The sequence below is a fragment of the Heloderma suspectum genome, chromosome 6 (assembly GCF_057233095.1).
Source record: "Heloderma suspectum isolate Gila_16-S chromosome 6, 16-S_ref, whole genome shotgun sequence".
In the NCBI taxonomy this organism is placed as follows: Eukaryota; Metazoa; Chordata; class Lepidosauria; order Squamata; family Helodermatidae; genus Heloderma; species Heloderma suspectum.
This window is the reverse complement of record NC_139463.1, coordinates 112,013,539-112,040,692: the sequence shown is the minus strand read 5'-3', so window position 1 is coordinate 112,040,692 and position 27,154 is coordinate 112,013,539. Positions and strand designations below refer to the sequence as shown.

The 27,154-nt window shown below is 45.8% G+C and overlaps 1 protein-coding gene across 1 annotated transcript; it reads left to right on the top strand.

The window, feature by feature from the left end:
• The first annotated feature begins 8,094 nt into the window (after window positions 1-8,094).
• Window positions 8,095-12,983, top strand: LOC146342545 (vomeronasal type-2 receptor 26-like). Its single transcript, XM_084807888.1, has 4 exons — window positions 8,095-8,172; window positions 9,699-9,764; window positions 9,956-10,082; window positions 12,082-12,983. The coding sequence occupies exons 1-4, from the start codon at window positions 8,095-8,097 to the stop codon at window positions 12,981-12,983; spliced, it is 1,173 nt and encodes a 390-aa protein (XP_084664014.1).
• Window positions 12,984-27,154: the final 14,171 nt, after the last annotated feature.

The window sequence follows — 27,154 nt, the reverse complement described above, 5'->3', positions numbered from 1 at the left end:
TCCTTGGACTGGGGTCATACCATCTGTTTTGTGTGTGTGTGTGTGTGTGTGTGTAATGTTGTTTACAAATACATATTGAACAGAAATGTGGCTCATTTCAGATCCTGAAGGAGTTGTAGCACATAACTCTCATTGCAGGTCACTTCATCAGATCTACCAGCATGTCCTGGCCCTGGCATTTGCTGTAAAGGAGATAAATAATAATCCTCAGATCTTATCCAACATCACCTTAGGATTCAACATTTATAATAATTATTTTAGACCAAGTTTAACCTTTCAGTCCTCATTGGAACTTTTGTCTACACGGGGCAAATTTATCCCCAACTACAAATGTGATGTACAGAACACTGTAGTAGCAGTCATTGGGGGACAAAACTCTAACATCTGTCTCCACATGGCAGGCATCCTGGGCATCTACAAGATTCCACAGGTAATATGTGTACATGGAACATTGACATTTAATATGCCATTCATGTTCCCCTTGCCTTTCAGATGTGATTTTGTGGTTTGGGGGTTGAAAGTGGTGTGAGTGAAATAAAGAGGAATGTGGTGCATGGTGTTTAAAGGTCAAGTTCTGAGAAGGAAAAGAATCCTTGTTTGGACTTGTGAAAAATAATAATTCATGGGTATTGCTTTACTTGTGTGTGTTGCCAAAGAGCACATGTCAACATTTTCCTACTAGTGACTTGAGTTCCTGGGCTTTTTTAAACATTCAGCAAAATCAAGATGCCCCTTTTCATCTGTGAACCACATGTACAGTGCACTACACAATTACCATGGATTGGGCCACATTGATGACCATGTCCCCAGGGTTTGGCATACTGCGGTCCCTGCCTAGAGGCCTCATGCACTGGTGTGCATGTCTGAGCTGATGAAGTCTACATATGAGCATTTGCTTGCACATAGGCTTCCATGTGATTGGTATTCCTGAGCATGTGGGAGTTCCAATCACATGGAAGTCTATGCATGAGCAGCTACTCACACATCAGATTCATCACTTCAGATATACTAACAGGGACACCAGGGGCAGGTGACAGCAGCATGGCCCCACTCCAGTATAACTGTGTGATGCATGTGATTCCCATGTGAAGGGAACTAAGTAGTAAAGTTTTTCATACTTCAAGTGAACATTTGCATGACTTCCGAGACCCATGTTATCAAGGGTGGAGGAATGCCTTATCTTTAGAGGAATCCATTACAATATACATATTTATATACACTGTGAGAGGCAAAGAATACAGGCAAAACGATGGAAATACAGCCAGGATCCAAGTATGGTGCAATGAGATCTCACAGCCATGGTCTCAATTTGTGTTTCTTAAACAACAATTCCCATGTCAACTTGTTTGTGGTTCTGAGGAGAGTTTCACTTTGTGAGATGGTTCTGTGTGATATATTTTTTTCTCAGAATCTATTCTACTCAGAGTGTAGTATTTCACAAGTACAGAGATCTTCGGCTATTGGGCAGTATAGAAATGAAATAAATAAATAAGTAAGTACATGGGGTTTACCTGAAGTGGCACATCATCTCCTTGCCAGACTGTTTCATGTTGGAGAGTAAGAAGTAGCCATCATGGTGAAATAGTGAGACTTTGCAGCACCAATTGATATTGTCATGATTATTTTTTAAAGTTAACTTGATGTGATTCAAATAAGGATAAAAGGGTGCAATTGCATGAGAGTAAATTAGTGTCCCTGGCCAAAGATGTTGAGTGAACCTTTGTAAGAAGGAGGGACGGGGGACAAATTCATTCAATTTACATTTTAAAGTGACCTTGCCTAATTATTATACTCTTAACAAACCAAAACTCAGTTATGCTTCAAAATGTTCATTTCTCTGAATTTTGCAATGGAGTTCCCCAATTAAATGTTGGTACAAATACATGTGTAAAATGTGTTAGTAAGGAAAATAATATTCAGAAATGCATTATATTAGGAAAATTGCTTGCAAAAATTGTGTATTAGGCAAAATGCATTGAAATGGATCTATTAGGAGAAATATGAACAAAATGCCGATTTTTATATGAACTTTTTTTTTTTTAAGGGTCAAACTGAACTTAAAAATAGGGGAATTCTCAGAGATTAAGATGAACCTAATTTAAGATTGGAAAAGTGAGAAACTAAGAGAAACCCAAACAGAGAGATTCATCCATCCCTAATTATAAGTCAAGAACAAATTATGATAACATATTACTGTAGTACTCACTATGCCACCCATGTAGCCGGCTATGCCTTTCTGTGGTTTTTGCCTTTAGTATTCTAAACAGTAGTGGATGTTGACTCCAGTTCAGGAGGTGGAGGTGGGGGAGTAATGCCATTCTGGGTTTTAGTTATCACCAGCCAAAATTCTAAAGGTGCTACCTAAGCACTTCCCCCAAAAATGGGTTCAGCACCTTGGATAGCACCTTTAGAGTTTTGGCTGGTGGTAACTGAAACTCATAATGGAATCACTGCCCCCTTGGAACTAGAGTCAACAGCAGCCACTGATTCTAAATTGCAAGTAGCAAACAATAGCTTACTAGTAGAAAGACAGGCAGGTGAATAAGAACAGATTTATGCCATAGCAAGGTCTGATGAATTCCAGCTCCCATCCAGGTGTGTCTCGTCACATGGTTGACCACCCAGTGAATAAAGCACTCTGGATTGTCATATTTTCCTCTTCTTCTTTTTTGGAATCTATATTTATTTTATTTTTATAAGTGAAATAAACAATACCAACAACATAGTCAAAATGTTCAGTTTCCAACATTACAGTATTCTGGGGAAGAAAAAAGAAGGAGGAAAGCAGCACTGTTCCAAACATTGCAGGTATTATTAAATCTTCAGTCGGCTGCTCCATAAACAATGAACCTTGTCTTTCAATGCCATAACCTCAGTTGTATAGCAAATAAACAGGAGCAAACAATCAATTTCAATTAACCATATATATACCATTCCATTGACACATATTAGTAATCATTAAAAGTTTAACCAGCAAGAAATAATCATAATCATAATCCCATAACAATGATAGTAATAATAGTAGTAATGATAATTTTAAAAAAGAGAAGTTTAAGAAAAGGATAAAAAGTAAAAACAAACCATTCATTTATTTTAAGTAATGCCATATCTAAAATATATATTTATATGTATACACACACATACACACACTAACAGGAATTTATACAGTACAACACACAAAGGAGACAGAGAACAGAAATATGCAAACATTTAGTCTGGCAAACTTCCCAGACAGCCTATCACCTAAACCCCAAACCCCAAATTCCAACTCAGGAGGCTGAGAAGGTTGGCTCCTTTGTTTTAATGTTAATACCAATGAGAAATGATTCCCCCACCTCAGGATTGTCATATTTTCCAAAAAACCCGCCTTCATAATTCTATCATGTTCACATAAAATTTGTAAAGTTGAATTTGTCCAGTTCATAAATGCGGCACAAGTATCTATATACAGACATGGACACACAATAGGGATGGGTGTATCTATCAGTCTTGGTCTTGCCCAGATTATCAGAGTTTGTGTAGGTCAAGCTTTTTCCAACTCTTTTCAGCACAAGCTCGTAAGTTATGTAAATTCATGCACCTGTTTGTCATGTATGTATTCGTCCATGCATTAATAAACACAGTTTTGTGCACATTTTAAGCATATATAATTTTGAATGCATGGACCCTTCAATTAAAGTGTGTGCACATTTTGGAAATGTATTCATTATAAAATACATCTGTGTTATGTTCTGTGGAATGCATAGCAAGCTTAGAAATGCATGGATTTCTGACTACAAATCCCATTTGGGTGGGTCTGTGTTTGGATCTGGGAGGTGCGGATTGAATGAACCCTTTAGAAACCTTCTCACACACACTGGATACACACATTTTACCTTGGAAATATAAAAGACCTTGAGAGAGGACCTTCTTTAATGTCCTCAACATCTGAGATGCAGCGAGTGACAACAGGAGAATGTGGTGACACTTGATGAAATGCTGTCCCCAGTAAGGTTTGCCTAGCACCTACCTTGATGTCACTTCACCTTCCTTGATGCAAGGCAACCATCTTTTAATAATAAATACAAAATAAATTTAAATTATCTCTATGTGAACTTCATGCTTCTTCATGTTGGTTTGTTTATCTTCTTTTTCATACTCATTTATACTGTAGTGTGTGTGTGTGTGTGTGTGTGTATATATATATATATATATATATATATATATATGTATATAAACACACACACACAGTGTCATTGTCATTTTAAATTTTTGCAAGCTGTCTTGAGAATCTGTTGCGGGGTGGGATATAAATCCCTTAAATAAACACACACACACACACACATGCACACTTGTATTTTCCTCTTCTCCTATTTCTTTATTTCCTTTAGCTCATATATGCCCCAGCTCCAGAGAGATATAACAAACACCAAGCCATTTTCTTCCACTGGATGTTCCCAAATGGGCACCATCAATATAAGGGGATTCTCCACTTGCTGCAGCATTTCAAGTGGACATGGATTGGGGTGATTTACCTCGATGTTGATAGTGCAGAGACATTTATACATAACATGATTCCACTCTTTACCCAGAGTGGTATCTGCTTTGACTTCATAGAAAAAATTCCGAAAATACATATTTCCACTGTCATCACTGAAATTGTGACACAAGGGACTAAAATATTAAATGTTGCCTTGGGAAGCAAAGCCAATACAGTGATCATTCATGGTGAAGCTCAGACCATGGTCGATTGGAGAAATTTGCTCCAGTTTTCTGAATTTGTGGATATGCCAATGAAGAAACAAAATAGAGTGTGGATTCTTACAGCAGAGATGGATTTCACATCACTTTCCTATCAAAGAGGTTGGAATGTAGATTTTCTTCATGGTGCTCTGTCCTTTGCCATTCACTCAAATGAGGTGTTAGGCTTTCATGAATTTCTCCAGATGAGAAAGCCATCTCTAGAAAAAGAAGATGGTTTCATTGAAGACTTCTGGCAACAGGCATTTAACTGCTCATTCCCTAACAACATGGAAGGAAAGGAGATTGAAAAAATCTGCACCGGGGTGGAGAAGCTGGAAAGTCTTCCTGCATCTGTTTTTGAAATGAGCATGACTGGCCACAGCTACAGCATCTACAATGCTGTCTATGCCATCGCACATGCCTTGCATTCTATGCATTCATCCATCTTGAATCCTAGAATAATGATAAATGAAGGAAAATTGAAGCTTCTGAAGCAGCAGCCATGGCAGGTAATTTCTTGAGGATACAAATTCAGAGGAGTTCATCATTTCAGTAGAGGCAACAATATACATTGGATGGTGTAGAAAACACTATCTCTATGAAGGGTGGGTTTTTACTAATATGTTAGTGTGTGTCTATCAAAGCCAGTTCATAATTGGTTCTCCTGCTCACATTAATTCCATAGTGAACTTGATTATTTTAGCCATGCCTGATGATGATGATGAATTACATTTCTATACTGCCCAATAGCCAAAGCTCCCTGGGAGGTTTACAGAGATTAAAAACATTAAAATACAGTCTACAGAGATTAAAAGCCATTTACATAAAAAAAAACACAAACAGAAAATATGCACAAAAGAACATGTATCTAAAACAACTTCAAACAAGCAATCTCAAGCAAACAACCACAACTGTAAGACAATCCAGGATCGATTAAAACTTATCATATGTTGCCAAATGCCTGGGAGAAGAGAAAGGTCTTAACCTGGTGCAGAAAAGATAACAATGTTGGCCTAGGTGAGATCATTCCATAATTGGGGAGGGCACCACTGAGAAGGCCCTCTCCCTTGTTGCTATCCTCCGAGCTTCCCTCAGAGTAGGCAACCTTAGATGTTGAGTGTAGTGTATGGGAAGGTTTGTGTCGGGACAGGCCCTCCATCAGGTATTGTGGTCCCAAGCCATGTAAGGCTTTACAGGTTAAAACCAGCACCTTGAATCAGGCTTGGAAACATACAGGCAGCCAGTGCATGCAGGTGAATAGAACCTTTTACTGGTCTTGTCATATGCTGTATTTAACCATTGGGGAAAGAGTGTACTAATCTTTTTGATTATCTCTCTGTGTGTATGTGTATGTTTGTATGCATATGTTTGTATGTATATGTGTGTGTGTGAATACTGATTCCAGCCCCATCTATTTAACAACAACAACAGCAACAGCTGCAAGGCAACCATGCTGCAATGTGAAGTGCCAGCCTCCACTGCTGCATCACAGTTATTTTTAAGAATTCCTCTGGGCCTGCAGAGAAAAAAGAAAATAAAATTGGGGTGGTAGGGAGCATCTGGGGGGGGGGGGGCTAAAGAGGTGTTGTTGTAAAAGGATGTGTTTTTGTCTCTGCTGTGCATGTGTGGAGTTTCCCTTTTTTTTACATGGTGTATTTATTTATTTGTTTGTTTGTTTATTTATTTAAAACATTTAAATCCCGCCCTATATCATTAGGCTGTCAAGGCAGCATACAAATAAAATCAATGTAGACAGTATAAAACAATAAATAATTTAAACAGCTAAAAACATATTAAACCATTAAGCAAGTTAATACCAATTTAAAATCTAAAACAATAAAACAGTTAAAACAGTGTGCTCCTTTTGGGGATGCATTTAGCCCTCAAAGTCTTTGATAAAAAGCCATGTTTTAACTTGTAACTGAAATGAAACCAATGTCTGTGCCAGTGAGGCCTCCAAAGGGAGGGCACTCCTAACCAGGGTACCACAGCAGAAAAAGGCCTGGTAGTGCTAGTTTATTTGTTTGTTTGTTTATTTTGGCTTGGTGCGTATTTTGCCTGGGTTTTGTGTGTGTGTGTGGTTTGCCTGGGTGTGTGTCCAGGCATGTTTTCCCTAATTTAGGGGGTTGGGTGGGGGGTTGTTTTGCCTCTTTGTGTGTGTTGTTTTTGTTGTTTTGCCTGTGTGGTTGTAGTTGTTGTTGTTGTTGGTGGTGTGTGTGTGTGTGTTTTCTGAGCATCACCATATTGCCTTCACTGAAATGGGTATTTTGATGTCATGTGTGTGTGTGTGGGGGGGTATGATTTTACATTTTGGGCTCAGGACCCACCTTTGTCTTGTATTTGGATTCTTGGCCAAGTTATTTGTCTCTGAGTAGGGATGTCAGATAATTTCTCCATGAATCTCCGGGAGGCTGAATGCCAACGCATTCAACCCCCCAAAATTGGTGGAGAAACGGTCTGCCGCCACCCCGCCACCCCCGGGATGGGACTTACCTTGTGCGAATGTCCCTGGCGGCGGTGGCTCCCGGCGGCGGTTCGGCAGTGGTTTAGCTGCTGCCGCTGCCATTTCCAAGTAAAAAAAAATAATAATAACAAACGTGATAGGCTACGTAAAGATTTATGTAGCCTATCACAGCTAGATTTTCAAAAAACACCATGATAGGCTACGTAAATGTTTACATAGCCTATCACGGCTGACTGAAAAGAAAAAGAAAAAGCGCGTACTCAAATGGCGGTGCCCATGGGTGCCGCCATTTGCGTTCCTTATTTTGGCATGGGTAGTCTACGTAAATATTTACGTAGACTACGGCGAAAATAAGGGCAACGCAAATAGACTACCCATGCCAAAATAAGGAACGCAAATGGCGGCGCCCATGGGTACGCGCTTTTTTCAAAGTCAGCCATGATAGGCTACATAAACGTTTACGTAGCCTATCATGGCTGACTGCAGGCCAGGGACGCATTTGCGTCCTGGCAGGAGAAGAGATTTCGCGGCTGGAGAGACGGGGTGGTCCCCCCCGGCCAGAATTTCGGCAGGGAGGGACGGGGCGCCTCCCCCCGCCCAGAATTTCAGGGGGAGGGATGGAGCGCCTCCCCCCCACCGCGAAGCAAGCTTCGGGATCAGGTAAGTGACTTTCATCCATCCCTAGTCTCTGAGACTCATTAGTATGCCTCCACTGAAATGGCTAAGTTCAAACTGTGGTTGAAGCACAGTTTCACACAAAATGTTATGGCTTCAAAAAAGTAGTTCTGAGGTTTAGAACTCAGACCCCACCTCTACTGTGTACTTAGGTTTTGGGAAAGTTATTTTTTGTTTAGTCCCAACAGTGTGCATCCTGGGAAATACATGTTTCGTGACTGGCCACACGCACTATGGCAGCCATTTTGGGAATGGGCAAGCCCCCTTTAGGACAGCCACAATATCCCAAATGTGCACATCAGCACAAAAAGGTTGGAGACCCTTCCAATAGCTCATGGGGAAACTTGATTTCCCAGGGGTTAGTTCAGTATGGCAGGATTCAATCCATTCCTTTCCTCTCTATTCAACTTACTGTCAAAGATGTAGCCAGAGAGCTGATAGCATGCCAATGCAATGAATGAATGGAAGGGGATAGGGAAGGTGACTGGGTGCATACACGTTTTTTTTTTTTTTAACCCAGCCAGCTGGAATCTGCGAGCAGGCTTGGTGGGACAGGTACGAAAGTGTCTTACCTTTCGCGGATTATGTTGATGATGGGGGGGAGGCGTTCCGTCTCTCCCCCAGGAATCTTTGACGGGGGAGAGGTGATCTGTTCCTCCCCCCCGGAATCCTCGATGGCCGGCTGTGCTCCGCACCAGCTCCGCGGAGCAGCCAGCCAGGCCCAGCCCAGCCCAGAGCCGTCCACAGACAGATTTCCGGCCCCGGAAGGCTCTGGGGAAAAAAACAAACAAACCACGTACGCAAATGGCGGCGGCTATGGCTGCCGCCATTTGCGTTCCTTATTTTCCGCCATCTTAGTCTACGTAAATATTTACGTAGACTAAGATGGCCAAAAATAAGGAACGCAAATGGCGGCAGCCGTAGCTGCCGCCATTTGCATACACGTGTTTTTTTTTTAACCCAGCCAGCCATGATAGGCTACGTAAAGATTTACGTAGCCTATCACATCATGTTTTTTTTTTAACCTAGCCATGATAGGCTACGTAAATATTTACGTAGCCTGTCATGTCTTTTTTTTTTTTAACAAGACTGGAAATGGCGGCAGCAGAAGCCAGTCGGAAGACCAGCCGCCGCAGCTGCCACAGCCAAAGCCACCGCCGGAGCCTCCACCGCCCAGAAGATCTGCCCCAGGTAATTCTCGTCCCGGGGGGGATCCGCGGGGGGGGCGGGGGGCAGGCCGTTCCACCATGGAGTTCGAGGGGCCGAATGCACTGGCATTCGGCCTCACCGAGATCCGTGGCGGAATTCTCTGCCATCCTAGACAGGATAAAAGGGGAATTCTTCCCTGGCTTCTACCACCACCACCACCACAATAATTTCTTGTTTAAACTAACCCTTTTAAATGCCTAGTAATACTAGATTTCAGGTGTGAAATCTTATAATAATTAGTTGTATGTTTGTATTTTGGGAGAGATATGTTGTTGTTGTTGATGTTGTTACTATTATTATCATCATCTATGTAGCTTCACCACTTTCTGAGAACTGTCTCATTTAACAACAGTGCTGGAGAAACAGTTTCATTTGACCAATATGGAGAATTAGTAGGTGGATTCAATATCATAAACTGGGTCACATTCTCAAACCAGTCCTTTCTTAGAGTAAAAGTTGGAGGGATAGACCCAAGAGCTCCCCAAGATAAGGTGTTCACCATTTCTGAGGATGCCATTGTGTGGCCCAGCATATTTAACCAGGTAGGATCTGAGCATCTTTCAACATGTCTGCAGTATTTATTTGTCCGTATGTCTGTTTATTGTAATTGTATACTCCCTTTGTGAAGGCAACCAAGGTGATTATTCTCTTGCTGTTCAAAGAGAGCTTCACTGACTATGGAGATGCCACCATTGTATTGATCCATCCCAGAATATAAATGTAATATCATCATAAAGCATGGCATAATTCCAAACTTGGATATGCCTCCCTTCCCCACAACTCTTCTCCAGCTGAGATTTTAGTCATTATCCCCAGGTCAAAGATACAATATCCCAAATAATATTTTCTGGATGCTAATGCATATCTTCTTTCTTTTATGAACAGGTCCAGCCACTTTCATTGTGCAATGAGAATTGCCATTTGGGTTACAGGAGGGTTAAGAGGGAAGGGAAACCCTTTTGCTGCTATGATTGCCTTCCATGTCCAGAAGGGAAGATTTCAAACCAGAATGGTAAGGCATGTCATGTCAGATATATTGGCAGTGATCTGCCATTTACATATCACTCATTTTCCTAACACCTAAAACATTGCACAGTTGAGGTGACACATCACAGTGATCCAGGTACAAATCACTTGTTCATTGCTTCTAGCAGCAGGGAAGGAATGGTCTGTGTAAGGGTTGCTGAGAGAGGAAGTAGGAAGCCTTCTGCACCAGTGATCCTGATACAAATAGGGATGTTGGAGAATTCTGCCACAGACTCCAGGGAGGCCAGATTCTTTAGAATCCAGCCCCCTAGAGTCCATGGCAGAATGGGGCAATCCCCACCCCACCCCGCGGAATCCCCCCGGGATGGATCCTACCTGGCGGCAGCGGCAGCTCCGGGGGCGGCTCCCATGGTGGCAGCTCCGGCAGCGGCTCCAACGGTGGCAGTGGCTCCAGGTGGTCTTCCAGATGCTGCTGGGTTCCGCTACACTGGCTGCCATTTGTGTCCCTGCCGAGCCGTGATAAGCTACTTAAGTATCTACGTAGCCTATCACGGCTAACACAGGGACGCCATTTGTGTCCCTGTCTTTTGCCGTGATAGGCTACTTAAATATATATGTAGCCTATCACGGCTAACGCAGGGATGCAAATGGTGGCCACTATGGCAGCCGCCATTTGCGGCCACAGCCCAGCAGTGGATGGAGGTCTGGCTGTGGGCGGCCCCGGCCGGCGGCTCCACGGAGTTGCCATGGAGCAGAGCCAGCTGGGGAGGATTCCGGGGGGGGGGGGCAGAGCACCTTCCCCCCACCGCAGATGGCCCCAACGGAACAAGGTAAGTGTTTCATACACCCCTAGATAAAAATCACTCTCTCCAGTAAGGAAATAGTGAAATATATAGGGATGGACGAAAGTCCCTTACCTCTCCTCGAAACTTGCTTCACAGTGGGGGGGAGGCGCTTTGCTTCTCCTCCTGAAGTTCATGCGAGGGGGGGAGGCGCCCCGCCTCGCCCGGCCGAAATTCAGGCTGGGCGGGAGGCGCCCCATCCCTCGCCGGCGAAATTCAGGCCGGGTAGAAGCGCCCCGTCTACCTGGCCGCGGAAAAAACAACAACAACAAAAAACCCACCCCCATGATAGGCTACGTAACGATTAACGTAGCCTATCACGGCTAGATTTCCAAAGTCAGCCGTGATAGGCTATGTAAATCGTCACGTAGCCTATCACGGGTGACTTTGGGGAAAAAAAAGCATACACAAATGGCGGCCCCCGTAGGGAGCTGCTATTTGCGTTCCTTATTTGGTCCCTGTAGTCTACGTAAAGATTTACATAGACTATGGCGAAAATAAGGGCAACGCAAATAGCATTGCCCTTATTTTCGCCGTAGTCTACCTAAATCTTTACGTAGACTACAGGGACCAAATAAGGAACGCAAATGGCGGCTCCCTATGGGGGCCGCCATTTGCGTATGTGCTTTTTTTTTTTCAAAGTCACCCATGATAGGCTACGTGATGATTAACGTAGCCTACCACAGCTGACTTTGGAGATCTAGCCGTGATAGGCTACGTTAATCATTAAGTAGCCTATCACGGGGTTTTGGGGTTTTTTTTACTGCACTTGTAATGGTGGCGGCGGTGGCAGCCGGTCGAAAGACCGGCTGCCGCCCCCGCCCCTGACGAAGACCCGACGAACTGCCACCGGGACCTGCCGCTGGGAGGGACATTCGTGAAAGGTAAGTCCCATCTCGGGGGGGGTGGGGGGCAGAGAATTTCACCGCCGATTTTGGGGGGCCGAATGCATTGGCACTTGGCCCCCCGAAGTTTCAGGGAGAAATTCTCCCCCATCCCTAGAAATATATCAGGATGGCTATGGGTAGGAATTTGGTGGTGGCACAGGGTCAGGCAACACTTGGGGCCTGCAGTGAAGGCCTTTGGGTGCATATGTAGCCCTCACTTCAGGTTATGCAACCCTGCTCTATATGAAGTATGTTTAGGTAAAACTTGCCTGGGTATGGACATTTTCTCTTCCAGACATGAATTACTGCTTTAAATGTGCAGAGGACCATTATCCGAACAATGACCGGGATTTATGCGTTCCCAAAGGTATAAGCTTCTTGTCTTATACAGAACCTTTGGGAATCAGTTTGTCCATTGCTGCTCTTGCCTTTTCTTTTATCACAGCTTTGGTGCTAGGAACCTTCATGAAGCACCACAACAGTCCCATAGTAAAGACTAATAACCGGAACCTCTCCTACACACTCCTTATCTGCCTCCTACTCTCCTTCCTTTGCATTTTGCTTTTCATTGGCCGACCTGAGAAGCTGACCTGCCTTCTTCAACAAACTGCTTTTGGCATTATCTTTTCAGTTGCAATTTCTTGCATATTGGCCAAAACAATCACTGTGATTCTAGCTTTCAAGGCCACCAACCCAGGATCCAAGATGAGGAAATGGGTGGGGAAAGGACTGGCCAATTCCATTGTTCTTTCTTGCACCTTCATTCAAACTGCTATTTGTACTATCTGGCTGGCAACATCTCCCCCATTTCCAGATGTCAACATGCACTCCATGAGTAGAGAAATTGTGCTGGAATGTAATGAAGGATTGGTCGCCATGTTCTACTGTGCCTTGGGCTTTATGGGTTTCTTGGCCATTATCAGCTTCTTTGTGGCTTTCCTAGCCAGGACTTTACCAGACAGTTTTAATGAAGCAAAATTCATCACATTCAGCATGTTGGTCTTTTGCAGTGTTTGGGTGTCATTTGTTCCAGCCTTCCTGAGCACGAAAGGAAAATACATAGTGGCTGTGGAGATCTTCTCTATCTTGGTTTCCAGTGCTGGCTTATTAGCCTGTATCTTTTCCCCAAAATGCTACATCATTTTGCTGAGGCCTGAACTGAACAAAATGGAACAGTTAAAAAAGAGAAAAAGATGAAAGAGATTTCAGTTTCTTGGTATAGGCCCTATACCATAGAGTGTGGCGAAAAGTTGTGCGCACACTGCAGTTCTTCTCTGTTTTTTTTTCTCTCAGTAGTGCTTTCACTCTCATCAGGCAATGTGAAGATGACTACTTCAGGTAGCAGATCTGAAGTATGCATAAAATTATTTTCAACTATCAACTATTTATTTTGTTATTATTAGGGATGTTGGAGAAATCCTCCATGGACCCCAATGAGGCTGGAGTCTATTGAACCTGGCCCCCTGAAGTCTGTGGAGGATCAGATCTCCTACCTGCAGCTCCAGGAGGAATCCCCACCTGCCGGATCCTCCTTGCCAGCTGGCTCCAGAGCACCAGTGATACGGCTGCCATTACCGTATCGCTGGCTGGGCGGATTGACTGCAGATGCAAATGGTGTCCATTATGCCATATGCAGCCGTAAAGGCCTTAGTTTAAAGTAAATGCAGCCATTAATGGCTGAATTTACCTTAAACTAAGGCCTTTACGGCCGCAAATGGTGTCCTGGATGCCATCTGTGTCCGTGCTTTTCATTAACGCAATAGGCTACCCAAATATTTGCATAGCCGATCATGTGAAAGCACAGATGCAGGGATGCCATTTGCATCTGCAGTCAGTAGTCCCCTTCAGCCAGCGATACGGCATCACAGCTGTATCGCTGGCACTTTGAAGCTGGCTGGCGGCTCCATGGAATCACTGCGGAGCAGAGTCAGCCAAAGAGGATTCTGGGGGGGAGAAATGGATCACCTCCCCCTCCATGAATCCCCCCTCGAATGGCAGGTAAGCATTCCACCCATCCCCAGTTATTATAGTTTTAAAACAATAGTGATCCTGTGGGTTTATGTTTTTTTTTTTTGCTTCAAGCAGCCCAGCATTATGGTTCATCTGCTGAAAGTCATAGCAGACCCCACTGAGGAGTAGTGAAAACTTGTGCTGAAAGAAGGCAGCTACAGAAACTGACAATGTTGCCCATGTTCTAACCCAACAGAAACACCATACTCATATCATCCAAGAGCATCTAATAGGTTAAAAGGAGCCATGAGAACATTTTTCGTTTCTATGTCCCAACATTTGTAGGTTGGGCGTGGAAGGCAGGGATGGCATTAGCATCTGGTTGGGGCTTGAAGCCTGGTGAGAAGCTGCTGGTTTGGCACCCTGGATACCAGTTAGCAGACGTGAGCTCTTCCCCGACTCACTGTGTGCTGAGTCAGGCAAGAGTTCGGGTGTCTGGTCCCTCAGTAAGCAAGCTGCCTATCACTGAGAGGGGAAGAAGGCAGCACCTCTCTACCTTCCCCCATCCTTGCTAGAGCAGCAGAGGCATGGGACAGGCTGGTTGTTTTCCATAAGTCTCTTACAAACTTATGTAAAATGACCAGCCTGTCCCATGCTGTTGCTGTTGTAGCAAGGATGGGGGAAGGAGGAGAGGGAAGTGCTGCCTTCTTCCCCTCTTGTCCCATGTCAGCAGGGATGAGGGACAGGCTGGTCATTTTACGTAAGTGTAAGAGCCTTACAGAAAATGACCAGCTTTTAGGGATGTTGGAGAATTCTGCCATGGACTTCAGTGAGGCTGGATCCTAAAGATAGGCGTAAAGAATCACGCCCAGAGTCCGTGGCGGAATGGACTGCCCCCCGCCACCCCCCAAAATCCCCCCCGGAATGGACTTACCTGGTAGCGGCGGCGGCTTGGTGGTGTTGGCAGCTCTGGGTCATCTTCTGGCTGCTGCCGGGCTGCGGCCGCAAATGGCAGCTGCAAATGGCGGCCACTACACCAGCCGCTATTTGCGTCCCTGCCTTTTGCCATGATAGGCTACGTAGATAATGACGTAGCCTATCACGGCTTGGCAGGGATGCAAATGGTGGCCGGCGTAGTGGCCGCCATTTGCAGCTGGAGCCCAGCAGTGGCCGGAAGTCCAGCTGTGGCCGGCCCCGGCCGGTGGCTCCATGGCCTTGCCACAGAGCGGAACCAGCCAGGGAGGATTCCGGGGGTGGGTGGGAGGGACAGATCGCTTCCCCCCCACCGCGGACTCCCAGCCGGAATGGGATAAGTGTTTCACACACCCCTACCAGCTTTTCCCTTGCCACCACTGCTCTGGCAGATGGGGGTAGAGGGAAGAAGGAGCCACCTATCCTCTTCTCCCCCCACCCCGCTACAGTGACGGAAGCTGGTTGTTTTACGTAAGTCTCTTACACTAACATAAAACAACCAGACTGTTCCTTGTCGTGGCTAAGAAAGGTGACGGAGGCTGGCACCCCAGCGCTCTCCCTGGAGGCGAAGGTTAGAGTGTGGGGGCTGGCTGCAGAAGCTCTTCTTCCCTGCACCAGCCCTTGACAGCCGGTGTGAGGAAGGAGGGCACAAGGGCTTGACTGCCGGCCTTGGCATGGAGAGGAGGGGCAGCTCCTGCAGCTTGTGGGTGGGCAAGGCAAAGTGGGAGGCTCTCCAAGCAGGCTCGGGCTATGTGAGCTGGGGAAGGCAGCTCATCGACTGACTTCCACCACGGACGGAGATGGGCTCATCCATCCCTAGTGCAAGGTCCACTGCTTAATGAAGGTGTCTTGCCACAGGAATTCTGAAATCCTGGAATGGACATTAGACAACAGTTGTAATAAACACGTTTTATTCTACACCATTATTCCCACTGAGTGGCTTATTATTTGTCCTGTATTTCAGAGCCTTTAACTAGAATTTTAACTGGACCTTGGGCATGGCAAAATACCATTCATTACAGCCAATATGGAACCAAGCATAAATGCAAAATTTAACATATACTTAACGCCACGTGTGGATGAAAGGCAAAGGGTTTGTTGGTGCTAAATGTGATGTCCCTTTGTAATGCATCCAGATTATGCACCTCAGCAGAGCTATGGAGCCTCCTCCTTTTGTTTCCAACCTATAAGATAGGTTATTTAATTATATGTAGTGTGAAGAATTTCACCTGGTTGGCAGGATTAGGCTGCAGTGGTAAAGCTTACAGGCTGCAATGGTTGACGTGGTTTTGGACTAGAAATGGGTGAGAATTTTGATTCAGTTCATTTTTAGTAAGCATGTAACACAATGCACTAATGTCTTCATATGTTGGATGGAAAGAATTAGAGATATAAAACAAACAAACAAGTCCAAAACTGGGAAGAACCCTTTAGTTATGGTGAGTTAAAATAAAATAACATAAAATAAATAGTTCCACCAGTATAAGTCTCAAAATTCAACTGCTTATAAAACTGACACCTGTTGAGATAATAACTGGGGCTCCCTGATCGACTTTATGAAGTCTACAATGTTGCAAAATTTCAAACCATTCCATTAAAAAGTGCCACAGGTTCAGCAAATTAAAAAGTGCTGAAAAGGAACACATTTGTACTTTTTACTCCAAGGTATGGCTCTGCATATCATATAATTCTTTCAATTTTTGGTTAAAAAACTACTGATCTATAGTATTCTGGCTTGTCAAGGAGGTGTGCCCTTCATTGGTTTGAACTCTTGAGCAGCTTCTATGTGTCATATTGATTTCTTTAGTTATGGAATGAGACCTCACAAGGTGAGACAATATGTTACTACATAGATTGGGACCCTAGTCAGGTGGTGGTGGTGGTGGTAGGGAGAGTTTCACCCTCTGGCCCCCTGCTGTGGTCACATTGTAAATCACCCCCCCCCATTCCTCCAATTTACTTTGCCAAGGTGGCATCCAGAAGTAATGTAAATAAATTACAGGCATAGGGAAAAGGGTTAAAGCCCCAAGTTGACCCCCAGAACATTTGGGAGGGGTGGGAATGGAATGCACAGGTGGGGGAAAAGAAGGATCAGGGCCTCAAACCACCTTTCTGAAAGTAGAAATGCAGCACAAGGGCCTCAATTCTTGTTCCTACTGTTTGTGTGGTGGGAAAAGGGCATGTAAGGATCATGCTTTACCCTAGGGGTATATTCACAAGTTACACTAACATCCATTCACACTCTATGTACACTAATTAAGATTGTTGTGAGAATGTAGCTCTATTCAGTCATGCTCATAAATTGTAAGCTCTACATGTGAGGAAGGGAAGTGGGAATCAGCTCGTGATTTCCAGCCCACCCATCACCATTCTCAAGGCTTTCTACATATGAAGGGGAACTGTCTACTGAGGATTGCCTTCTCTTTCCACTTAAATTCTCCAGGAAATTTTAGAACTGATTCTTGAAATAAAAAAAAGATGTCTACCACTACATACGCATTTATAATCCCATTTGCCATATAGGTAAACTCGCAAGGAAGTAGATTCAGATGTGTTGGTGAAAAGGTAGGATTGACAAGAATGTGATTATAAATTTTATTTCCAAAAGTCAGGACAATTCAACAACAACAACAGCAATCCCACCAGGTTAAGAGAAGAAGTTAAGGTTATCTCATGTTGGCTCAAGCTCCACAAATCCAGGAAATTGGAAGCTAAAACTGATGCTTTAACTGAGATGCTCTGTGATCAGTAATGGTGTTGTGCAATGTCACAAATTGTGTTTGCTTACAATGAACTCTCCAGGAATTCACACATTTCCTTGGTTATTAAAGATGTCCCATGTTGTCCTGGACCTGTATTGTCTTATGAAGCATCTAGCCTTACTGCTAGAAAGGGTCCCTATCATTGATTAACCTATGCTGCCAGCTACTGATGTAAGCAACAAAACTATTTCTATATTAGGGCTGTGCACCGCCTCATTACAAGGCCCAAATAACAAGGCAAAGTGGGCTGTTTGGGAGCAAAACCCTCATGATACAAGGCAGGTCAGAGCAATACCGAGGCGCCATCCCATGAAACGCCTCCTCCGCCTTGAATATTTGGAGCTCTACTGAATGCCTCAGCAGTCCAGACAGGCTGTCTCCAAAATGTATCAACTTCTCAATGCTCACATGGCGGGGCATGAGGAGGAGGAGGAGGAGGAGGAGCGGGAGGGAGGGAGAAGGTGAGTGGACGCAGGAAAGTGAGCACAGGAGGAGGAGGGAGTGTGCTTTGGTGAACCCTCAGCCCAAACCGACACTAGCAGTGTCCCCAGTCAGAGAGAGCGGTGGAGGAAGGGGGTATATACACTTCAGCGAAAGGCTGCGTTCAGTAGGGATGTCAGAAAATTTCGCCACGAATCTCGGGGAGACCGAATACCAGCGCATTCGGCCCCCCGAAATCGGTGGCGAAACGGTCTGCCCCCCCAACCCCCACCCCGGGACGGGACTTACCTTGGGCGAATCTTCCTGGCAGTGGCGGCTCCGGCAGCGGTTTGGCGGCGGTTCGGAGGTGGCAGCCGGTCTTCCGACTGGCTGCCGCCACTGCCATTTCCAGTAAAAAACAAAACAAAACAAAAAAACGTGATAGGCTACGTAAAGATTTACGTAGCCTATCACAGCTAGATTTTTAAAAAACACCGTGATAGGCTACGTAAATCTTTACGTAGCCTATCACGGCTGAGTAAAAAACAAAAACGCGCATACGCAAATGGCGGCGCCCATGGGCGCCGCCATTTGCGTTCCTTATTTTGGCATGTCTAGTCTACATAAACATTTACGTAGACTACGGTGAAAATAAGGGGAACGCAAATAGCGTAGCTTCTACGCTATTTGTGTTCCCCTTATTTTTGCCGTAGTCTATGTAAATATTTACATAGACTAGACGTGCCAAAATAAGGAACGCAAATGGCAGTGCCCATGGGCGCTGCCATTTGCGTACGCGTGTGTTTTTTGGGGGGGGGTTTACTCAGCTGTGATAGACTACGTAAACATTTATGTAGCCTATCACAGCTGACTGCAGGGACGCAAACAGTGGCGGCTACGGCCGCCGCCATTTGCGGACCCGGCTGGCCAGGATTCGGGGGGGGGAGGGACGGAGCGCCTCCCCCCAGGCCAGAATTTGGGGGGGAGGGTGGGGTGCCTCCCCCCGGCCAGAATTTCAAGGGGGAGGGACGGAGCACCTCCCCCCCACCTCGAATCAAATTTCATGAAAAGGTAAGTGACTTTCGTACATCCCTAGCGTTCAGTCATTGCAGTAGCTGTGCCTTTGGAAGAGAGGGCTAGTATGGGTAGGTGATCATTTGTGCGTGTGCATGCATCTGTGCGTCTGTGCGTCCATTCCTATGAGTTGTTCCTTCAATTTTGTTCGCCATTAGGCTTTCCTCAGAATTTAAATGAAAAGGAAACAGCTTGGTTGTAATGATCAAGGAGCGTTCCCTTCCTTTGCTCCTTGATCATCTGTCCCCATTGGGGCGGTGCCTTTTGCAGCACCTCGTCCAGCTGCTTTCTCCTATATCTTTGTACCTCCAACTCATTTGTTATTTGTATTTGATTAGATTCATCTCTCCTTTCCATATTTTTTTCAAACTAACATAGCTTTTCCTTGCAAGTTGCTGCTACACTCCCCCCTCCCCTGCCATTCCTGTGTTTGTTTATCTTGATTTTGGACTCTGGAAAAGGCTGCGTTCATTGTGTAACATCGAACCTTACTTCTGCTTTCTCCGTTCTTTTTCCTTGTCATTTTTGTCAGTCAACTCTGTCTCTTTTAGATTTTTACAAACTGGGTCTTATTTTGATTTTTTTAAACAAACATTGTTTTCTTCTGAGCATGTTCCCCCCCCTTTAAGTCATATTCAAGCATTTAGTTTTCCTTGTTTCTTTCTTTCTCCTTAAGAAAGGCATGTCATAGCAGCCCATGTGTGTAGTGTTTGCCCCCCCCATGCTGAAGTCAACCATTTGTGTCTTCTCTGTGTTGATCCTCCCAAAACAGAAATTAAAGAAGGTTTTGTTTTTGTTTTTAAATTAGGGTTTGATTTGGCTGTTATCTAATCGCCTGCACTGTTGCCGTGTATTTCTTGAAGTTATCCTGTGTTCCATAAAAGTACATGAAATACAAAACAGTAAAGACACCCATCATTTGCTTAGGTACTAGTTCTGCTTTTCTTTATCTCTTGTGTGTCTGTGTCCATGTATGTGTGCTAGGTTGTTGTTCCACCAACACTATATGTTCCAATTTCAAGGCAGTGTGGAAAAAGCACGAGTCACATAGTATTTACACGAATTAGTCCAATAATAATTATGGATATATGTATGACCCAATCCTCCCAAAACAGGAATAAAAGAAGTGATTTTTTAAAAAATGCTTACTTTATCTAGGCTCTTATCTTACTGCCTGTGCTGTCCTATATTTCTTGAAGTTACCCTGCCTTTAATAAAAGAACCTGAAATATAAAACGATAAATTGAAGACATCCATCATTTACTTAGGTAGTTCTGCTTTTCTTTAGCTCTTGTGTGTCTGAGTCTGTGTGTATGTGTGTGTGTGTGTTTGTGCGCGCACACACGCGCTAGGGTGTTTTTCCACCAAAACTATACATCTAAATTTTAAGGCAGTGTTGAAAAATCAAGAGACACTAGTATTTTATATTAATTAGGGATGGACGAAAGGGACTTACCTGGTCCTGCAGCTTGCTTTGCGGTGGGGGGGAGGCGCTTCGGTTCTCCCCCCGAAGTTCAGGTGAGGGGGGGAGGTGCCCTGCCTCGCCTGGCCGAAATTCAGGCCAGGGGGGAGGCGCCCCATCCCTCGCTGCTGAAATTCAGGCCGGGGAGGAGCGCCCCGTCTACCCGGCCGCGAAAAAAAAGTAAAGTAAAAAAACAACAACACACACCCGTGATAGGCTACGTAACAATTTACGTAGCCTATCACAGCTAGATTTCCAAAGTCAGCCATGATAGGCTATGTAAATCGTCATGTAGCCTATCACAGGTGACTTTGAAAAAAAAAAGCGCATACGCAAATGGCGGCGCCCATGGGGCGCCGCCATTTGCGTTCCTTAGTTTGGCACGTCTAGTCTACGTAAAGTTTTACATAGACTACGGCGAAAATAAGGGAACGCTATTTGTGTTGCCCTTATTTTCGCCGTAGTCTACGTAAATCTTTACATAGACTAGACGTGCCAAACTAAGGAACGCAAATGGCATACGCATTTGCGTATGCGCTTTTTTTTTTCCAAAGTCACCTGTGATAGGCTACGTGATGATTTACGTAGCCTATCACGGCTGACTTTGGAAATCTAGCCGTGATAGGCTACATAAATCATTACGTAGCCTATCACGGGGGTGTGTGTGTGTGTGTTTTACTTTCCTTTTTTATTTTGCAATGGCGGTGGCGGCAGCTGGTCAGAAGACTGGCCGCTGCCGCCGCCCCTGCCAAAATGCTGCCGAACCACCGCTGGGACCCACCACTGAGAGGGACATTCGCACGAAGTAAGTCCCATCCCGGGGGGGGCGGGGGGCTGGCGGAGAATTTCACCACCAATTTCGGGGGCCGAATGCATTGGCATTCGGCCTCCCGGAGATTTGTGGAGAAATTCTCTGCCATCCCTAATATTAATCACCTTCCTACTCCAGTAACACTCCACTGTGTGACAAAGCAATCCAGCGCAAAATGAAGCATCTTTGGGGTGTTGGCAGGGGCACAGGTGGGTGAGGTGCTGCTGTCTCTAGCAGTACTGTTAGGTAAGCGAACAACTTGCAACTCTATCTGGAATCCTAGGGCCAACCTAGACATGAAAATGAATGTGTACTTGCTTTTCTCTCTTTTAAGTTCATAGAATCATATCATAGAATAGTAGGGTTGGAAGGGCCCTATAAGACCATCGAGTCCAATCCCCTGCTCAATGCAGGAATCTAAGTCAAAGCATCCCTGACAGATGGCTGCCTGCCCCAGGCTCCGCCAGCCCACTTGCCTCCGCCAGGCTCCACCAGCCCGCCTGCCTCTGCCTGCCTCTGCCAGCCTGCCAGCCTCCTCCAGGTTCCTCCTTTCTGGCCACAGGCCACTCTTCCCTAAGTGAATGCCCTGCTGTTGTCTGGTTTGTGGCCCCAGGACACTCTTCCCTATACAATATGAAATAGGGGTCAAGGCATTGCACTTTGGTCCATTCATTCTCCTTCCTTCCTTCCTTCCTTCCTTCCTTTCATAATTTGTACATCCTTCATTTCAAAAGCCACAGTCCATGTCCGCTCCCCTGCCAGATCTTCCCAACAGAAGTGCTTGTTGGCATGTAGGAGTGGTAGAACTACCACAGGTCCTGACTGGCAGAGTTGCTGTGTCTTCCTGGCCCAGTGGTTGGACTCTATGGCCTTGTAGGCTCCTTCCAACCCTACTATTCTATGATTCTATGATTCCTGCCTGTGTCGGAAGACCACTGAGAGCCTGAGGTCAGAAGATGACCAACTTCATTAACTGGATAGCAATTAATGCACGTGCAGCACTCCCTGTTCCTTCTGGTCCTGAGAATCAGGTTTTACATTACAACCTGTTCAAATTTGGAATGTGGTCTGGCCAAAAAAAGAAAACTCCAAACATCAATACTCAGTATGTGCTAGAATACACAACGGCAGATAGAAATTTATTCCAACCTGCCTGCAAGATAAAGCGTATGCATGAACAGCAGCCATAGAGAGGCTGTGCCAGTGATACTTCAGAATAAACTTGTTCTGCACTTCAGAGAAACCTGCAGCAGATATTGGACAGAGTGACTCCTGCTTCGACACAGTATCCCTTCTGAGTTTGCTTTGAGTTTCATGTAAAAGTCAAATTTCACCAGGGCCTAGCACACAAGATAGTGGGCCAAAGTACCTGGGCTTTGCGGGGAGCAATGCTCTGGAGGGGAATGGGAGGGGCCCAGGTTTCACATCCATCTATGGAGACAGGGAGAAGTGGCAGCTCTTGGCTTTGGGAGTTTTCCTGGAAAAAGTCAAATTTCACCTGCACCTAGCACAGAAGCCAGTGGGCCAAATAGTCCAAGCTTTGGGGGGAGCGATGGCCTGGAGGGGACCTGGGAGGGGCCAAGGTGTCACATGTGTGCTTGGAAACAGCGAGAAGTTACAGCTAGGGATGGTGGAGAATTTCTCCCCGAATCTTCGGGAGGCTGAGCGCCGACGCATTCGGCCCCCTGAAGTTGGTTGGGAAATTCTTCGCCGGCCCCCTGCCCCCCCCAGGATGGGACTTACCTTCGGCAAATGTCCCTCTCGGCGGTGGGTCCCGGCGGCGGTTCGGCGTCATTTTGTCGCGGGCGGGGGCGGCGGCTGGTCTCCCGATCGGCTGCCACCGCCACCATTGCAAAAAAAAAAACTAAAGTAAAAAAAAACACACCCGTGATAGGCTACGTAACGATTTACATAGCCTATCACGGCTAGATTTCCAAAGTCAGCCATGATAGGCTACGTAAATCGTCACGTAGCCTATCACGGGTGACTTTGGGAAAAATAAAAGCGCGTACGCAAATGGCGGCACCCATGGGGTGCCGCCATTTGCATTCCTTATTTTGGCACGTCTAGTCTACGTAAAGATTTATGTAGACTACAGTGAAAATAAGGGCACGCTATTTGCGTATGCGCTTTTTTTTTCCAAAGTCACCCGTGATAGGCTACATGACAATTTACGTAGCCTATCACGGCGTCTTTTTTTTTTTAAACTTTTTGTTTCGCAGCCAGGGAGATGGGGCGCTTCTCCCCGGCCTGAATTTCGGCCGGGCGAGGCGAGACGCCTTCCCCCCCTCGCCTGAACTTCGGGGGGAGAAGTGAAGCGCCTCCCCCCCACCGCGAAGTCAAGCTGCGAAAAGGTAAGTTACTTTCGTACATCCCTAGTTACAGCTCTGCTTTGAGAGTTTCTGTGGAAAAAATCAGATTTTAACTCCGCCTAGCACAAAAACCACTGGGCCAAACTGAGACTTGGCAGCTGTCCTCCTCTCCGGGTGGGGGGAGAAGTCCCCAGATTTCATGCCTGTATCATAAAAACTGGAAAAGTTATGACCATTTGTATTTTCCCATACAGCTCAGAGGGAAAACGTCCAAAATGCGGGATCCAGATATCTGAATCTCATTTTGGGTTCAGATACGAGTTGGAGTGGAAGGGGTCTGAATCAGTCCAAAGTGGATCAGGGTCACTTCAGATGATCCAAAGCTACATCCAAAGCAGGGTCCGTCCGTGCACAGCCCTACTCCATGCCTTCCTATTGACTGCAGTTCCTGGAATGTCCTGGAATTCACACCACATCACATTACATCATGTATCTTCCAAAGTATTCTGGGAAGTTCAGCCAACAGGAAGCTGCAGAGAGAGCCTCATGGTGATGTGAACAGCTTGGAGCTTAAAATCAATCAATCAATGCGATGTCCCCCCCAACCCCAGAAATACCTTGTTCACCTCATCACATTACATAAACTAAACTAAATGACAAAACGCACACACAGAACCTTTTTCAACCTCTCAAAGAATGCAGCAGAAATTTGCTCCCTGTGTGTGGGGGGGGCAGGGGGAGGGGAGGGGAGAGGGTCCATTGGCCCAGCCATATTTTATTTGCAAGTGAATCAAGGGTAGGGATCCACGAAACCCCACTTACCTGGCTCTGCCGGGTTCCGCTGGGGGGGGGAGGTGCTACGTCCCTCCCCCTGGAATCCTCGCTGGGGGGGAAATCACTCTGCACCTCCCCCCAGAAGACTGGCTGGCCGGCTCCGCTCCACGGGGATTCGGCGGAGCCGCCGGCCAGCTCCGCCAGCAGCCGGACATCCAGCCGCTGGCTAGCAGGGACGCAAATGGCGGCGGCCGTAGCCACGGCCGTTTGCATCCCTGAATTCAGACGTGATAGGCTACGTAAAGACTTATGTAGCCTATCACATCTGGGTTAAAAAAAAGAAACACGTGTACGCAAATGGCGGTGGCTATGGCTGCCGCCATTTGCGTTCCTTATTTTGGCCGTCTTAGTCTATGTAAATATTTATGTAGACTAAGACAAAGACAAGAAAGAGGAATGCGAATAGCGTAGTGGACACTATTTGCATTCCCCTTTATTTTCACCATCGTACTCTACGTGAATATTTACATAGACTAAGACAGCCAAAAATAAGGAATGCAAATGGCGGCAGCCATAGCCGCCGCCATTTGCGTACACGTTTGTTTTTTTTAAAATCCAGACATGATAGGCTACGTACGTCTTTATGTAGCCTATCACGAATGGGGGGGGAAACAGACTGCAAATGGCAGTGGCGGTGGCGGCGGCAGCCGGTCAGAAGACCAACCGCTGCCGCTGCTGCCGCCACTGCCGCCACTGCCGCCACTGGAGACACTGCCATCCGGAACATCTGCCCAGGTAAGTCTCGTCCCGGGGGGGATCCGTGGGGGGGGGAGGGGGGGTGGCAGGCCATTCCACCATGGAGTTCGGGGGGCCGAATGCACTGGCATTCAGCCTCACCGAGATCCATGGTGGAATTCTCTGACATCCCTAATCAAAGTTATGTGAAGATGGGCATGGCTTGAAAGCTACATGTGAAAGGATTTCCGGCAGGAGCCATGTCGTTCTGGCAGTGACCTGCGGAGCTCCGCAGGATGCTTATCTCAAACAGCTATGAAAAGGTTGAGAAACCTTTTTAAATTCCCCTGGAATTAAAAGGGGAATCTTACAAAATCCGGTTGAAATTTTGGAAGAACAGCTGCTTTTGTGGCGTAGCAGAACAGCTGCAATCTAAGGTCAGTGGCTGGAGTATCATCTACTGAATGCTGTTTGAAACTCCTAAGCAATAAGGAGACTACAAGACTGGCAAGCTCCAAACAATATTTGTGAATTTAAACAACCAGCAATATTTTGGGACTGACAATTAAACCTAATTAAAAGTGTGTTTTTTTCTGTCTCTGCAATTATACTTGCTTGTTGTGCTTCTGGAAGTGGAGGATGGCAGTATCAAAGGGAAAAAAGAAAGGTCTGGGAACACCACCTACTCCCCCCCCATTGCTCCCCTGGCAAAGGTTTCTAGAAATGCCAGAGGTGAAGAGGAGTTGCTTGCTTTGATAAAAACCATGTCTTCTCAGATATCAGTGCAGTCAAAGAAGCTTGAGATAATCCAGGACACAATCACTGCCCTCCAAGGGTCTGTGGATTTAATTAATATCTCTCTTCAAAAGATGGAAACGAAGGTTAATGCACTCAAAGACTGAGTTACTGCTAATGAAACTGTTATGCAAGCATCTCACAATACTTTGTCTGCTCGAATTTCCCAATTGGAGGCTTTTACACACAGAGCAAACCTTCATATTCTTGGTATTAATGACTTGGCTACTGATATACGTTTGGCTGAATTTATGGATAAACTTTTGCATGAGTTACTGGTTTTGCCATCTGATTTTCCACTGGATATTGAGCATGCATATCATGTTCCTGGCTCAATATGTGGCACTAAAGGGTCTTTTGGGACTGTTATTGTTCAATTTTCATGAGTTTCTACAAAAAATCATGTTCTGCATCTGGCAAGAGAACGGGGTGAGCTAGGGTGGGGATGAGCAAATGACAAGGTTATGCTCTTTCCTGGTTATACAAAAGAAGTTGCTGATAAAAGCTGGCAGTTCACCAAAGTTTGGCAAAGCAAAATAACATGCAATATGATATTAAATATCCTGCTACATTTCTAGGGATGTCAGAGAATTTCACCATGAATCTCGGGGAGGCCGAATGCCAGCTCATTCAGCCCCTCGAAATTGGTGGCGGAACGGTCTGCCCCCCCGCCCCCCCGGGACGGGACTTACCTTGGGCAGATCTTCCTGGTGGTGGCGGCTCCGGCGGCGGTTCGATGGCTCCAGTGGTGGTGGCCGGTCCTCCGACCGGCTGCCGCCGCCGCCATTTCCAGTAAAAAAACACACAAAAAAAAGTGATAGTGTCAGCGTGGACACTGAGCCCATGGAGTCCCAGAGTAGTTCTGATTCTGAGGAAGAGCAGTCGCTCCTGGGAGAGGAGCGCGCTCCTCTTTCCCAGGGCCAACAGCTGATGGAGATTCCTCCCAACAGCATTCCTAGCTTAGAAAGCAGTCCAGGGAGTGACCGAGTGCAGATAGCAGACTTGGTGGATGTGTGACGTCGACGCAGAAAGCGGCAACAGATGGAGGGCGCGGAAAGGAGGCATAGTGTCCGGTTGGCATGCAAACAACGGCTGTGCCCAGAGGATCCAAAGGAAAAGGGGAGGGACTCTCCCTAGTCCTTAAGGTCAGGGGTCTGCCAGTAATTCCCTTTCAAACGGGGACCAACTGTTCCAACTTAGGGCATAGGTACTGTGCTGCTCAGATCTAGTTGCAAACGGTATAGTTGTTAAGTTGTAAAAGAAGAATAAAGCTTTGAAAGGAATCCCTTTGTCTGTGTCTG